General features: G+C 40.7%; 1 protein-coding gene across 5 annotated transcripts; it reads left to right on the top strand.

Annotated features, from left to right (window-relative positions):
* Positions 1-5: 5 nt before the first annotated feature.
* On the top strand, positions 6-7,750 carry TUBD1 (tubulin delta 1). Of its 5 annotated transcripts, none has more exons than XM_076354569.1 (10): positions 6-105; positions 510-757; positions 1,413-1,616; positions 2,213-2,360; positions 2,812-3,028; positions 3,556-3,757; positions 4,607-4,771; positions 5,466-5,606; positions 6,142-6,325; positions 7,340-7,750. In XM_076354569.1, exons 3-10 carry the CDS (start codon positions 1,436-1,438, stop codon positions 7,440-7,442), a joined length of 1,341 nt encoding a protein of 446 aa, XP_076210684.1. In that variant the 5' UTR covers positions 6-105; positions 510-757; positions 1,413-1,435; the 3' UTR covers positions 7,443-7,750. The 5 variants fall into 5 exon arrangements, with proteins under 5 accessions (XP_076210684.1, XP_076210682.1, XP_076210683.1 ...); XM_076354567.1 differs by having other exon boundaries at positions 3,556-3,787; XM_076354568.1 differs by lacking the exon at positions 510-757 and having other exon boundaries at positions 3,556-3,787.
* Positions 7,751-17,202: the final 9,452 nt, after the last annotated feature.

Below are 17,202 nucleotides of genomic sequence, written 5' to 3'. Positions count from 1 at the left end.
GTTCGAAGGAGCGTCTCGGTCCGAACCGGCGGGGAAGGGGATCGCGGAGCTAGGTTGCCGCGCATGCGCCGTCGGCGGCCGAGCGCCTCAGCGCGGGGCGTCGAGGTCAGCGGCGAGCGGGGCTGAGGGTGGCCGGCGCTGCCCGGGCGGGGGCGAGCACCCCGGGAGGGCAGCTGTACTGGCGGGGAGGCCCGGGCGGGAGTGGGCCGGCGAAGAGAAAGGCTCGGGAAGGGGGGGGGGGGGGGGGTGTGGCCGAGAGAACTGAGGGCCGGCTGGCGGGCTGCACCGGGAACATGGCGGCCCCGGAGGGCGGGCGGCCGTTGGCCAGGCCCTGTCGGCACGGCGGAGCCCGAGTGGGTCTCCCCACGCGGGCGGGTGACTGCAGAGGAGGGCGCAAGCGACAGCTGCCGGCTCCGAGTGACATGCGCAGAGCGCACGGGAGTAGGCACGGGAGGGTCGGTCTCACACGCGTGGGTTGGACATGAGCCTTTTTTTACGATCATTTACAGATTTATTTATTTTCTGCTGCGAGGGGTAACTCGGCCTTGCTGTAACAGGCAGGCTGGCCTTGGGCTGTGAGGTGCAGACTGGCAGCAGTGCTGAAATCAAGCACCGGGAATCAAAAATAGCACATACCTGCCTGCAAAATGCAGCAGGATCGACTTACAGGCACTGGCAGTTATCCAAAGAATGCTGTTACAGAAGCGCTCCGGCACAGCTGGGATGATAATGAAAAATAGCAGCCCAGAATAATGAAGTGAGTTTAAAAAAAAATTGACCTTGTTTCTGTGAAAGGAGAATAGAAAAGTGAGAAGCCAGAGCTACTGCAAAATGCTGAGTGGGGAAAAAATGTCAAAACGTACCGGTACTGAATCAAAACCTTTGCTCTCTGTGGTGGAAGCAAGGGGAATACGCTAGGGAATCCTTTTGTCACCTCAGCAGATTTTGGCATCAGGCCCATCACAGTACAGGACTGGAAATCAGCTAGATTTTTGAACAGGCTTCACATTTCTAAAGGCATATGGTCCTTTCTTATTATGCCTATTATGCTTTTACAGCCTAATCCTATAACTTTGTTGGAGTTCTAATTATTTGTTTCTATCCTGCCTTACTAAGCAAAAGTAAGAAAACAAAGACTTTGCTTGCTGTATGGTTGGTTTCAGCCCGTTCAGATGTATAGCAACAGTAAACAGACTGATTTCCTGTAAACTGCCATCTGCATTCTTCTAACGTCCAGGAGAAAGTGCTGACAGTCTGCTTTTCCCCAGAAATAGCCAGCGGTTGTAGCATAGCCTTTTCCTTCTCACCAGAGGTTCTCAAAAAATTGCAAAACTGATCAGATACCTACTTGTCAGAACTTTTTCCCCCCTTCTCTTTTCCACAGTTAATAAAGGCATACTTTTCTTTTTTAGGCTTAAATACAAAGTGAATAAGAATGTCAATAGTCACAGTCCAGCTTGGCCAGTGTGGTAATCAGATTGGTCATGAGGTGTTCAATGCTATCTGCAGTGACGTCCATGGCACACATGGGTTGTGTTCCAAGAAGGAGAATGAATCCTACCATGATGCTTGCAAAGAACGCTTTTTCAGTGAGGAGGAATCTGAAGGTACAGCATGTAAGTGTTTGTTTCCCACAGAGGGTCTGGTTTCCAGCCTGATACAGATAAGAGTACAGAGATAATAAAAGTCTTTTACCTTCAGTTGAAGAATGAGTTTTACCTTCAGTCTTGAAGAACTGTCACAACCCTCTGCCTCCAGGACATTGCGAACAACAATGGAAGCAAAACCAGTGCAGTAACGTGTCTGAGACCACAGAGCAACTCTGCCAGTAACACAGCTGGAAACTGAGCATATATGCATACATAATCTTTCCTTCCAAACATCCGCATTTTCTACTGTAGATAGATTATACCATGGAGTAGGGCCCAGAGTGTCTGAATTTGGTGTTACCAAACACACTAAGTGGTTTCTTTCCCGAAAGACCTATGGTCTCTGGAGTTCAGCTTTGTCTTTGGAACAAGAGATGGTTCTCCAGAAATCCAGGGCACTGCCAAGTCCTCCTTCCTGTACCTGTCTGTACTGTCCCATTAATAGTGCAGTTTATGTGGGTGGGAGGAGTACAATTCGGGCCGTGGTGCAAGTCTGTTCATCTTACATAAACGAGTCCTAATATTGGCACATTATTCTTAGTTTTGGTTTTCTTCCTATCCAGTACCTGTTGCCCGGGCTGTGCTTGTTGACATGGAACCTAAAGTAATCAGCCAAACCTTATCAATAGCTGCCAGGTCTGGCTGCTGGAAATACGATGATCGGTCGCACTTCTGTCAGAAGCAAGGGTCTGGGAACAACTGGGCAAATGGGTATGAACAACTGTTTCAAGCTTTGCTAAGGGAACTATAGAGGCTAATGAGCTGTCTAGACTCTAGGAGTGGTACTGTTGCAGCTGCGTGAAGTACAGAGCATGTAACATTAACTTGATTTATTTTTAAGTTAGAATAGCAATATATATAGCAGCTAAATTTCTAAACTGCTTTTTTCAAAATGAAATTGGTTATTTACAGTGAAAATGTAACGTTTTAGAATAGAGTGAATATATTTGATTTAAGAATAGGAAACAATAAGCACACTTCATAAACAGCTGTTTTGCAAAATGTCACAGCTGAGGATAGTTTACTGCAGATAGAATGGGTGACATAATGCCAGGTTATATAAATAATAATAAGAAAAGTATCCTTGATGAATAGCTTCACCTTACTGCTTTTATTTTGATACAACCCGCCACGTCTCGCTGTTTTGTCTTTTATTCAACAGTTACTCTGTTCACGGGCCTAGACACAAAGAAGTAATAATGAATCTGGTACAAAAAGAAGCAGAGAAATGCGATCGACTCGGTGGATTTTTCACAATAATGAGCATGGCTGGTGGTACAGGATCTGGCTTGGGAGCATTTGTGACCCAGTGTTTAAGAGATGCTTTTCCAACCTCATTTATACTAAACCATGTTATCTGGCCTTACGGCACTGGTGAGGTGAATGTCATATTCTACAAGTTTATAATCGCTGTTTACTTTTAAACATAAAATACTTGCAGCTGAAATAAACTAGAAAAGAGATACATTTTACTTTTAAAAAGTTCAACGTGACTGAAAGTAACACAGCTAATGAATTGTTTGGCTAATATTTGGTACATGTCGTTTCACAATAAAATAAAGTTCTTGATAATGTAAGTGCTAAAGTATAATACAGTTTCATGAGAAGCTCTATTAGCTAACTAGAAATCTGTTACGATAGTATCTCAGCATTATAATCAGTTCCCAGACAGATTTTATTCTAGCACGTTTGTATGAACTGAGAAGGATAACATGATTTTCACAGGTCTTGCTTTCTTTCCATGAAAAAGCTCTGCTAGCTCCTGACCTCATTCTGCACTTTGGCAAAGAAAATGAATCACTTCTGAAATCATAACTGAGGAAATGACAGTAGCCAGAGGATTATAAACTGGAAAGCGATTAAGTTGTTTGACTCTCATTGGTGTGTATTGTTTGTTTGTTTCCAGGTCATTGTTCAAAACTACAACTCTCTTTTGACTCTGTCACATCTGTACCAGTCATCAGATGCCCTTCTTGTTCATGAAAATGATGTCATCCACAAGATCTGTGCTCAGCTGATGAAAATTAAACAGATCTCCTTCAGGGATGTAAATCAAGTCATTGCACATCAGCTGGGGAGTGTTTTCCAGCCCACTTACACAGCAGAAGGTGGCTCACACTATAGCAGAAACCCATTAGGTATCTAACCATGATATAGCTGCCTAATGCGTTCTCACACTTATTTCTGTAATGGTTTCATGTTGTGAATTTAAGTTCTTCGGTCTCCTTACTCAAGTATTCGCATACATCCCAAGTTTTAAGATAGGAAAAGTGAAGCAAAAGACTAAATTAGAAGTTCAGTCCCAATTTTGTAGCAGAGTCAAAAATAGAACCCCAGCTTCTTGTTTCATTCTTTACCAAAAGAACCCTGTTTCTCATTTTTCAAGTGATTACAGACACCCTTGTACCTATTTACATTTCAGAGGAAACTTGTGCAGGACAGTAATTTTGGACTGAGTTTTACATTTCACATTAGGTTAGAAGTTTGTATAAACTGAAACAAAATGAAAGTTTTGTGTTTTACTCAGGCAGAAGACAGGCTAGCATACAACTTGGTAGCAACAGGCTGACATTTCTATCTTTAAGGGACTAGAGAAAGTTACCCATATTGCCAAGAGTTTTGCTTGTAAAATTAAACTTTCACATCTGTCTGTCAGTCTCTTTAGCAGTGCATATGGTCTTTGAGATTTTGAGCCAGACTATAAAGCAAGACAAGTCTAAATTGTAAAATAAGAGCTACTAACATGCTTGTATAGAACTCAGTAGTACGTAGCCAGTTTGCATTACTTTGTCTGATGTGTGTCCATATATTTGTCAAATTAAAACTTTATATATCCTGCTTTGTTTCTTACCTTAAATTGCTAGATCTTTGTAAAATTCCTCACTCTCTTCTCCTATTTTAGCTAGCCTATGCAATATTTTTGTCAAACATGAGCAGCTGTTAATTTCTTCTTTCAGGAGACTTAATGGAGACGTTAGTTCCACATCCCGAATTCAAGATGTTGGGTCTTCGTAACATACCTCAGATGCCTGAAAATTCCCTCCCTTATAGCACATTCAGTTGGCCTGGACTCATCAAACATTTAAGGCAGATGCTCATTGCTAATGCTAAAATGGAGGAAGGTAAAAAGCATTCACTTATCTTCAGTATCCATCACTCTTTAAGCATTTATTTTTACAGATGAAATAAAGCTTACTGTTTTGTGGAGCTCATTGACTAGCTTTAGTCAGTTCAGAAATGAGCTGCTGCCCTCAGACAGCAGGAATTTGCCTCTACATAGCCAGCTGCTTCTTTAACTATTCACTCAGCTGCCACAGCAGCTCCTGGCTTGCTCCTGTTTTTGCTCCCAGACATCTCGGTTAATTATAACTATTGAAAATACACAAAACAAACAGTTTTTGGCCATGCACTTAATTTACATGATTCATTTGGAACATTCCTTGGATAGTTAGGTCTGCTATGCTTTTTCTTTCTACACCTTCTACTAATAAAAATCATGCTTAGCTCTCCCATATCATTTACATGGGGAATTCAGTATAGCTTCCAGTTATGCAAAGAATGGGCTGGCAGATTGCTAAGTATAGAAACAAGTATCCATTTTCTCTGGTAAGACTAGTGACTACCACGCAAATACTGCTGGATTAGCACTGGTTTTCTCTAAGAATTGTGTAATTGCTGCTTAACTAATGTGCGGAAGCTACAAACTCTAATATGATCTCAGCTTGGCACACAGTGTTAGTTACCATCTGCTAGTCTGAATCCATATTTCATGAAACATTAACTTCCTTTTATATCTTTTTTGCCAAAATCTCATAGGTATTGATTGGCAAGTACGACCACCGCAGCTAGGCTCTTCCATCCCCTCCAGTCATTCCACAAACAAGCCGCTGCATTTCAATACTTCCATTGCCAACCTGGTTATCCTGCGAGGAAAAGATATGCACAACGTAGACTTAGGTAAGAAGGAAAAACGCAGTACCTCAGTGATTCTTGTTTCACATCTCACTGTTTTCTTTGCGACCATGTCTGATGAAAGTGAAAAAAACCCAAGGCCACGTATTTGACTACTAAGGTCAATATTCCCTCTAGAAACATCTTAATGTCATGGCCACGTTGTCTAATTGCTTAGGGCTGTTGTGTTTACAACCGAGACGTCTGTGTTTCCCGAAGCATTTCAGGGAAGGAGGAAGAGACTGAAGTCCGTATATATGATAGGATTCTTGGCTATATTGTCTGAAAATATATTTAGCTGCTTCTGGAGCGATGAGCATAGCTTGCAGATGAAGTACCAATACAAGAGCATGCTTCTAAATAATCTGATGAATCTGTTTAAAACAGTTATATTTTCAACAGGCTGACCACTCTGCAGATTTTTTTCAAGGCCTGAATTGATCTGCCGAGCATTGATTAGGTCACACAGGACTACTGAGATCAAGATGTAGGCGCTTGTAGCTTTACATTTATCAAAAGGGCTGTCTTATTTCTGCTACAGGAAGTTTTCGAGATCCCTCATTATATACATCATGGCTAAACCCTCAGGACGCTTTTAATGCGTGGAAAACACCAAGAGCATTTAACAAGTACGAAAAGTCAGCTGCTTTGGTCAGCAATAGCCAGTTCCTGCTGAAACCTCTTGACAATGTTGTAGGAAAAGCTTGGAATATGTTTGCTTCCAAGTAAGTGAAAATAATTATGCTGATACTTCATTTATAACTGCCGATATCTTCAGTGTTAGCAAAATCATTGTAAATACAGCTCGCTCTTTCAGCAAGGTAAAGTAATGATGAATAAACTTGAAGACTCTTCCCACGCTTTAGTGGAAACATTTTTATGCTTGAAACATGATGGCAGGGCGAGGAACACAGAACAGTGCATATGTTCTGTGGATAAGTGAGAACACATATTCTAGTGCTGTCAATTTGACTATTTTCTAAAACTCCCCAAATTTAGTGCGTTCCAATGTGACCATTCTAAAAATAACACATAGAAACTCTTTTACTGATCATATAGTTTCTAAAGTGTGTACATACGTGCTGCACAGTCCAGGAAAAAAGTTCCTGGCTCAGTTCAGAAGCATTTAGGGGATTTGTGTGTTTACTAAGGCTCCCATGCTATTAGTTTGATTTTTCATTAGAACCAAGAAATCTAGAAAATAATTGTCTCTACTTTGAACACTGTGAAGCCAAGGTTACTGCATGTCACAGCAGATGTCTGCTAAACATGAGTTTCTAGCACAGGAATTCTGCAATTAAAAGCCAAAAGAGGAAAACTGCTGCCACTAGCTGGGCTCCTAGTTTTACCACCTGTTACAAAAACACCAGTGTTGAGAAGCAAGCTATCGTGCACACACAGGTTTAGGCTTTGCATCTCAAATGTATAAATTTTCTCATTTAATAATCACTTTTCCTTCCATATCCCGGTTAGCCCAATTACGTTAGCTGCAATTTTGTTTCCTTAAGCAGTACAAAAAGTTATAAAAGCTATTAGAAACAAGTAATGACTTATCAATAAGTATGAATTACAAAATGAGTTCAAGAGAGCACAGTCAAAACTAACCAGCATGGTGATTGGGTGGAAACCAGTCTTAATTTGAAGTTTTTACAATGACTGTACGATCTGATTTCATGTGTCAGATTCTTCACTGATTTCTAATGTCTTTTCCATTTTCCTACTGTGACTTCAACACACAGAGCCTATATTCACCAGTACACTAAATTCGGAATCGAAGAGGAAGATTTCCTGGACAGCTTCACAGCTCTGGAACAAGTTATCTCCAGTTACACCATCCTTTGATTTTTTTTTTTTTAAATCATCTGAAATAGAGCTTTCCTGAAAGAACCCAGCGCTAGAAAACCTTCCATCAACTTCCTGAACTATATAAATTACTGGACTGTAGCTATTTTTCAGTCTTGTAAGCAGTGTGTGTGTGTGTGTGTTAGAATAGTAAGAACTGAATCAGAACTGAATATATTCATATGGGCAGGTATTATTCATATTTAATATATCTAATAAATAGCTATTTTTCAATACATTTGCTATGTGCTGTAGCTAAGTCTTTGAACATCATTTTTGGCACTTAGACATTCTTTATGAAAAATATCCATACAGAAGGATTTTTCTCCAGGCTAAACTCTCAGCATCTAAACTGTCATGAACTAATGTGTGATAAAAATTAAATGGGTGCTTGACTACAGTAGTAAGGCATTCCTGATCCTCCAATTTCAATTTTTCACGATAACACTTTGCCCTAGAATGCTTCAATATATAAAAATGCAGTATCATATATATTAATCCAAACTCCATTTGGGTATCATTTGAGACAATAGTCTGCCGTGTATTCCTTTAAAGCAAAGTAAGACCTAAATTCTATTTTAAGGACCTTAACCTTGACAAAATAGCGGAAGTTTTGAACCATCTTTTAAAAAACGTGTAAAGGGTTCTTCATTTTCCTGTCATCCTCAAGTTATATTAGAGATTATAATGAATTATATGCTTTTCTGGCCATTTCACTGTGCCATGTTTTCAAGTGGTGTTACCTACCAATTGGAAAACAAAAAATCTCCATAGCACATCAGAGGTCTTGGCTATTTGTTACAGGCGAACCATAGGTTTAGGCAAAACTACAACTCTTGCTCCTCTTCCTGTTAGTTAGAAGCAGGTAGGGTTTTTTTAATTAATTTATTACTTATTTAAACAGATTTGGGAGGAGAGCTGCTGGTAGATATCAGATGTAAGAGCCTGTAATATAATATAATAAATAGATTGTGTAATTTCCCAAGTCGATTTAAGAAATGGGCTCTTTTTTGCACAAATTTGACCAGGACCACAAGGTGGTGCCCCTGTGAAGCTGCAGCCTGCAAACACACACTCGGCTGCACCAGCCTGACAGGAGGAAGAGATTGCAAGAGCCTGGGGGGGCACAGACTGGATGCTTGTAAAAGAGTACAGGATTATGTTGTACCACTGAGCTTTCTTCTGCCTCTGTGAGCTTTTCACTGAATGGTAGGGAGAGCTTTTGGAATTCTTGCCATTCCTCCCCCCCCATGTCACCCTGTTCTATGGAAATAATTAAATATTAAAAAGGCATGCCAAGAATAAAAACTTAAAAATCAGTCTCAAGGACTTTTCCCTTGACAAGTGGACAAATCTCATCGTTTCCCTTTAGGTTTTAGTGCTGCTTTGTGCCAGGCTTCTGAGTTTTTAACTAAAAGATGAGCGCGCACACACATAGCATGTTGCTAAATACGTTAAAGACATTTGCAATATGGCTAACGATGCCCACATAGAAATCTTGCCCTGTTAGTGATTCTGATTTAGATTTTAAATCTTTAATGAATTAACACAGTGCTAGATGCAGAAGTGACCTTGTAATTCTGCTAGGCTTCAGTTAGAGCACAGCAGACACTTTGTATTACTCTTATCTTTATTTCTTTTCCTGGTTTCATTTACCTCTTCACTTTTGTTCAGGCCAGGTACAGAAGCACCAAAATCCGCCCCCGAGCACCTGTTCTCAAACCAGCTGTGGCGCACGACACCTGGAATGGCAAAGAGACTTCTTGACGAGGTTCAAGTAACTGTACGATTGAATCTGAAGCAAGTAAGTACTGGGGCTAAGTTCACAACTGTTCAAATACGCCCATAGTAACAGCTGATCGCTGGCATGGTTGTGTCAGTGCAAGCCACAGTGGATTCTGATAAATTTCACAGTAGCTTATAGACAAGCAATGTTAATCTCTCATGCTTTCAAAAAAAAAAAAAACCGTTTCAACTGCCTGTTAGTAGTAGGGCAACTGTCAGCACACATTAGAGTCGAGTCTAGTCCTAGTTCATGCAGAAGAATTACCTGTGTAAATTAAGAGCTACACTGGTGCTTCAATTCAACAGCTAAATCATTAAATATACAGGGGAATGAGAATCATTCGTGGGGCGGGTGGGGAGAACACGAGAGGGAAGGCAAAGAGGAGAAAGCAGATAGGGTAAATATACCAAGTAACTTTTCATATAAAAAGACACTTGACATTTATGACGGAACATTTTGACAATATTCTTCTTGCAGACCACAGTACATAATCCAACAACTCAGCCTGGTTTGCTTTCTGTTTTCACTCAGCTGCTCTAATTCCTGTTTTAGGAACTCCCTCTCAAAAGGGGAAGACACAATAATCATAGTTCAACTATCCAGCCATACTTCAAGCCCTATGCTGCTCAGTAAAATTTGAGTTGTTTGGAAGTTCAAAACTACATAGAACCTTTTTTATAAAATATTATTTGTGATATTTAATTTTTTTTTTCACTAAATCACTTCCTGGCAGCTCAGAGCTGGGGGACTGTTCTGATCAAAAGGGCTTTTCTAGGGTTGTGTTTTTGTCAGTTTCAACCATTGTCTTTAACTTGGGTATTTTCACAGAAGAAACTGGAGGAAAGATTGTACAAGAAGTTAAGATAAACAGCACAGGCAGTTCAAGTTTGTACGGAACAAAGGGTCAGGAAAGGAGACAGTATGGTGAGGTTCTCCCTCCTCCAAAAGGCACAGGATGTTTAGCAACGTAGAAATAATTTTCCCTAGTGTTTTCAACAGATATCAGACTGAGAACTTCTTCCAGTATCAGAAATGAGGATAGGTAACTCCATGTCTGGAAAAATGACCAAGTCCCAGGAATGCATACTCTTCCTCATTGTTCCACGGGACAGGTAAAAGAGAATTTTTAAAAAGCTAAGGACAGAGAACTCCTCTCAGAAACAAGGAAGGGAGCAATGGGTTATTGTACTGCTACATCAATAAGTAACTTTATTGCAGACATAACCTTACATTATCTCTGCATTTATAATTCTGTGCATGAAGCAAATACAGCAGGTGCTTTTTGCACCTATGAATGACGTAGACCCATTTGTCCACTCTTTATAAGTACATTTATTATTTATGGCTTATGTCACTTTTAGTTAATGGAGCAGGGTATTTGGGGGGTTTGTTTGTTTATGTTTGATGGCAGAATTTGGGCCACATCAGGAAACGCAGCACACAGCTAACATGTATAACCCCAAAGCAAAAATAAAAATTTCCTTATTTAATCTCTAGTTGTAACATATGAAAACACAGAGGAAAGATTCTGCAGCGCAAAGACAGAGCTAGGCCAACAGGCTCATTATGCTTAACAAGGATACTTCTGTAAGAACTTGTTCACAGTTAGGATTCAGGGAAAATACTCCTACTTCCATGGGAGAACAGATTTTTTCAAAGCAGCAATAGAGGATCACAACCATCAGCCAAATTTTGACAACACAGATTCCTCAAAACTACAAAAAAAAAAAAGGCGAAAACAAAAGTGTAACTGTTGTATTAGCAGTTATAATCCCTTTCATTGCTCTGGAAAAGAGATTGACAGGAATTGTTTTAGCATCTCTAGCCTTCTTCCTGTTAGTGCTTCTCACTGCTGACCGCAGCTCTGAAATTCTCACACCCTTTCCCAAATTAGGCTTCATTTTTTGATCTGTGGCTGGATTCCTCCATTTTTTCGCCCAGGATGTGGAGAGGGTCAAAGTGACAGGAAGTGAATAGCTATTATCAAATATTCATCATCTACAATTGCATTAGAAGGTGGAGTAGTCATTTTCTATTTTATTGATAAAATTAATTACATAAATAGTTGGAGCCTGGAAGAGGGCCTTTATTTCATTAGAAATTAAAATTAATGACGTAGATCAAAGGTCAGCACAAGCCAATGGCTCACTGAGGCAGGCACAACAGAATCAGTGGCCTTGACCTAGCTAGCTTTAGGCAAACTACCCACAGGATGTCCATAAACCAAGGAACAATGCGTCAAATCTCACTATTGTTTTTTGTAATGGACAGGTGCAGCTCACTTGGAAGTTGATTCAAGGACTCCAACTATAGCAGATATATTTAATGAATAGGATAATTTTTATCTGGCCACAAAAAAAACAGGAACAAAAATCAATCTGTTACAAATACTTTAAACACAACAACTGTTTGGCAAGTGACAGGGCACTAGTGTACTTACAGATAAAATTTGTTTGGACTTAAGTATATATTGGTGCTTATAAGGTTAGACTGACTACCAGTACAGAAAGGGTAGAATCTTAGTGTAAATATATAAGGGGTTTTCAAGAGGATTACCTGCACAGATGTACCAAACTGAAACAGCTCAAGATTAAGGGCAAAAATCTGTGGTTTTCACAACAACCAGGATTTTGTCAGAAAGAAGGTATATTCAAATTACCAGCTGATACTCCACTGGGAAACATTAAGGTACAAAAGGATATTGAATGAATAATTCATTTCCTTCTGCATTTGTTAATAAATTTAGTATAGATAAATATTATGAAATGAGGGACCAAACATCCAAAAGGAAATATTCTCAGATGTCAAAATGTACTTTAAAGAAGTCTGCGTTTTGCTGGACACCACTTTAAAAACTGTACAAGAGTCATCAGGAACGTGATTCATGGATCTGATATGGTACAAAAAAACTTCCAAAAGGAACTGAGCTGCTGCCTTTCCTCCACTGCTTTCAAGGGCAGCCCAGACACAGCTTTACCACGGCAGCAAATTCCAGTGTAGGCTTCCTCCTCAAGCCTCCTGCCTCAGGGCTTCCTACCCCACCTCTGCCCACGCTCCAGAAGCACAGCCTGGACGCTCAGACAGCTTTTCACTCGCCTGGATGTAGAGCTGATAATCCTGAATTTTAACTATAGAGCCTTTCCGGCTCTTTCAGTCAAACTCGAAGTTCACAATGGTCCCCTTCTGATTTCACATGGTATGAATCCTCTCCCTCTAGACAGCCACTTCCCCTCTATCCGGGTGGGGTAATGAGTCACCTACCTCAGTGAATCAGCAGAACCTGCTTAACCCTTTCCCAGAGGCACGGACAGCTGCAAAGAGGGTGGTGTTTCAGACAAATGTTATTGCCAGCCATGGGGAGCACACCGGCAAAGGTAAAGACAGCTTGAGACAAGAGATTAGAGAGGCTGCTTCTGCCCATTAGGAAATAGGAAGTTTAAAGGCGATTTTTGGAGGTGTAAATATGTTCCACGATAAAGATCATGGAAGAAGTCTAAACCTTAACCCCGTGGTTCATACAAGCCTGAGAGATTCTAAACAGTGACTTCTAAGAGTCTAGTGGTATAAAACAAAGGCACAGGCCTCTGTGCTTATCTGTGTGAATCAGGTTGCAGAAAACTTGTCTGTTAGCCTTAAAAGCAAAATTTTTAAAATATGGAATGTTACACCATAAGACAGAAAAATAAGTAAAACGAGGATGCTCTCTAGGCCAAGATTCCTATTTTAAAAGTAAGAGCAGTAAGTAAACTAACTAAAATAAGCCACTGGTTAATAAAAAAAAAAAGACAGAATAAACATTGCTTGAGCTTCAGTGAGCTATGAGCTTTTGTTTCACTGGTTATATGTGATGAGAAATAAATACCATCTTATATGGTATATTTGCATTTAAACTATTATTGTACATATTTGGTTACATGTACAACGTAATGTTTATTTAAAGGCTCACAAAAATACACTTCAGTTGCCTGAGAATAGTGTAATTGTGGTCAGATGGCATGATTTAATTTGAACTTTTGCCCAGCAGTCTCCAATATGTAATAGATCATTTACAGGAGCATGTAAGCAGAACACCGCCGAAGGAGCCAAACGGAAAGCAGCCTTATCCCACACGCTGAAGGTGTAATAAAATACTGACTCTGTACTTGGCTGGCAAGGGCAGCTGTAGCTGTTCTTTATAATATCCTCAATAAGTATGGTGAGAGCTGGGCAATAGTTCAGAGCTACTGCTCTCCAGATGGCTCAGAACAATACGGAGTTCAAGAATACATATTTCCATGGAAGACTGCTTGCTGCTGGCTGTCATGCATTCCTGCCACTTGCAAAGAAAACACTGGGAAACTTCCTCCCCACCCCACTTTGGGCAACTTCAGCCTGTATTACTACCTGATTCTGAGTCATCTCGTCAGCAACTGTATTTATGTAGTTACTGGACATTGTAAATTAGCAATTTCTCCTTCCTAGGCCGAATTTTTGGTGAAGAAACCTAACGCAACTGATAAAACAGTTAAAAACATAAATTTGGCAACTGATGAACAAAAATCCAATTAAATACTCTTCTCCCAAGAAGAAAGCTTCTGTTCCCTCCCTACCAGACATTAACTTGGGTTTTCACATTATTTTCCTCTATAAAAGTTTAGTCAGGCTTCTCCACAAAAGCAGTATTTTCACAGCGAAGTATTCTTACATAAAAAATAGATACAAACCTAACGTGTGCTGTGAAAGGGGAGCTTATTCTTCAATGACATAAAGGAAACCTGAACTTGCTTTAGTACACGTGGGGTCCTGTTCAAGCTGAACAAAACTCCAGTCAGCAGGCCTGAACTTGTCCAAAAATCGTTAAGCACCAAGGGCAGACAGGGCTACAAGGACTGAGAGGAGAGACATCAGTGACAGTTTTAAGCTAGGACTCTCAGGATCGGGTCTGCCAAACAACACTTAAAACACTTTCCTTATTCACTTAATTGGAATGATCCTCTCTCAGTCACAGCGGAAATCTGTTGCCAAAGGATAGCACAGCAGATTTCCACACTTCACTTAGAAACACCAGGCTCCTTGTGCGTAACTGTACCAATTTTAGTTCATGCACAAATGCTGCAGTGTGATTTGCCACATGGTGGTTGCGCGTAAGTAGCAGCAGTGTTTAAAACAGGTTTATATAGAAGTTAAGGGAGGCAACAGAATTAAAATCACCAATCGCATTAGCACAGGTCTAGTAGAAATACTGCTTTGAAATTTTTTTTGACATCCATTACTTTGAGCTTAACTAAATACTGGCTTCAGCCACCTTAAAAGTTTCTCTCTTCCTTGCTGCTCCCCACCTAGAGTCTTCTTACGCAACACACGTGGATGCGCATGACTGTATGTCACGAGAGGTCAGCTGGACTGAGGTGAGACGTAAGACTCAAGAAATCGGAGAAATTAAATCTGGTTTTATGAAAAATATCCTAAATATTACAGCTCTCAAGAAAACAGCTGCAGCAAACAAGAGGCACTGAGAGAAGTTCCTAAATAGACCAGGGAGATTTTGTGAACATGGCTAGATTTGTACGATCTTGTAAATCTAAACGTGTATTTTCTCTTTATGCAGGTCCAGTTTCTTTCAGAGACAGAAAAGAAACGCTAAGCGCACAAACCTGCTTTTTTCAAGCCTTTTCAACAGATGGAAAGAGCCTAAGAAACATTCCGTCTCAGGAAAGACACACAGTCCATTAAAACTCACACGGTTTCGACACGTAAGTGTGAGCCTTGAACGAAGTATTTATGTGGTTTAGTTAGCAGCAGCTTCTGCAAGAGAACTCCCAGTTTCTTCCCTGACAATATGGAAGGAAAATAGAGGTACCACAAGGTCATTGCACGCAGATAGAACAAGCTTAGAGAAATGCATCTAATCTCTTAAAGAATTTCTTATACTTTGTCACATGGTTCGAGGCAGAGTTTAACCTCCCCGGGCACACCGGGCACTGGTGGTGCCTGTGCTCAAGTAGCTTAGAGCTCTGGCTGACATCTTCCGCCAAATCCATGCCACCTTCCAGTGAAAAGGCTTTAGACCTTAGAAATGTCATGCAGATCAGCTGGCACCCAAGTAAGGTAATAGGTAACAACCTACAAACTGATGTCATCAATCATAACTGTGGTCACAATCTTGGGTAAAACCAGGCTAACAAACGCTTTGGTGTAGTTCACAGAACTTGCCCAGATCTGAGATACCTTTGAGATAAGTGTAATACTCCATGTACCAAAAAGCAGGTAAATGACACGCTACCAAGGCCACAAGGAAACAAAAAGTTCCAGCCACCTCTCATGAGGAGGCAGAACCAGACCTGTGTGGCCTGCTCTGTCACATTAGCATTAAAAAAAACCAAACAAACAAAACCAACAAAACCAAAACCGGTGGATGATGCCTTAAATCACATGTACTAAACACACAGCCCTTCCCTCGCAGGACCCCTCAAGCGGGAACAGCGCAGCAGTCACCAGGGAATAGGCACCAACTCGCACTTTTTACAAGGACAGAAAAGCAGTTTCTGAGGCCATGGGAGAAGGGTGTGGCTCGCAGGGCAGTTATCGGAGCAGGGAACAATACACTGAGCTGACAAGTCCCATCTCTTGCCTTTCATCAGGAAATAGCAGCTAGTTTCCTTATTACCAGCTGCCTGGGCAACTCATTTAAGCTTCTTGGGAAATGGGAAGAACAATGAAGCTGGGAGTAACTCCCTTGAAACACAGAAGATGCAGCACGCTTACTTATCCATATCTGAACAGCTCGTCAAATGAGGTTTAAAGAAAGATGACCTTTGGTTTAATGCTAATGGAGTCAATGCTCTTTGAATCATTCCATGAGTGAATAATAATAAAAAAAGCAACCTCTAGCACAATAAAGGGCAGTGTTAAAGGCAAAGTAAAACAAAGCTTGGCCCATTTAATAGGTTCACATTTGTTTTACCACAACTGAACATCGCTAGCAGTGAATAGGCTGAATGACTTCACAGCTCAACAGCCTCTTCACTGGAAATTCAGCACAGAGTAATAGTCAGCTTTTTTGACCAAAATACCATTTTGCCAAATTCCTGACACATGCCAAGAAGCCCGTTGCAGATTGCTGGGCTCTTCCCATTTGCTTTTACCTGGAAGGCGATATAGCCAGACATCTTTTGGACATTTGATGACAGTTTCTGCATTTGAGCGCCTTTCACTCTTTTGACAACTGACCCAGGTTGTTACAGCCTCTCCCATTCACGCCGCCACCACCAAAACAGTGTTTTGCTGCCTTTTATGACAGCTGAGCGGATGCATCAATAAGCAAGTGAAACGGATAAAGAAACGCTAGCATTTCATGCCCTCAATTTGACACTTAAATTAGGAAAGTCACAGCAGGCTCCAAGAGTTTTTCAGTATAATCCTTTTAAAAGTGAGTTTGTAAGAGCATATGCAAATATTTACCCTCAGTCTAGTTCTGAATGCGTTAGCAGGGTGTTTCACAGGGAAGGTGATTGCTTCACTCCAGTTTCCTGAAGAGGTTACAGCAATTAAACCCTCACCTGGACCAGCCTGCTCTCAGCAAGGGGGGACAGCCCAGCTGGAAGCCCTCCCTGGCTATTGCTCTCCCACTTTCACACTCCACTTAGTGCTGCAATCTGGAGAAGGCTGGGCAAAGTACCTACTGTTTTTTCTTCTTCCCCTCAAGAAAATAAAAAATACAGATTTATAGAAAAAAACCCTAGAATTTTGTATCTCAGAAGAGCACTTTCAATTACCTTACATATAATTACATTCAACCATTTAACTGCTGATTACAAAGTATTTTTTAACCACGTGCTTCAAAGAAAACTTAATTACTTTTACCTCCAAGGAACATGCCCAATCACCACTTATTTTTACACCTGCAATCAATTTTGTTCACTAATATTTATATTTGTGCTTGATAACCAGGTATTTGTTGCTTGCAATTAGCACTGCCTGCAGTGAGAGGGAAGC

The sequence above is a fragment of the Aptenodytes patagonicus genome, chromosome 17 (genome assembly GCF_965638725.1).
Source record: "Aptenodytes patagonicus chromosome 17, bAptPat1.pri.cur, whole genome shotgun sequence".
Classification (NCBI taxonomy): Eukaryota; Metazoa; Chordata; class Aves; order Sphenisciformes; family Spheniscidae; genus Aptenodytes; species Aptenodytes patagonicus.
Note: the sequence above shows the minus strand (reverse complement) of the source record. Positions and strands in the feature narration are given on the sequence as shown.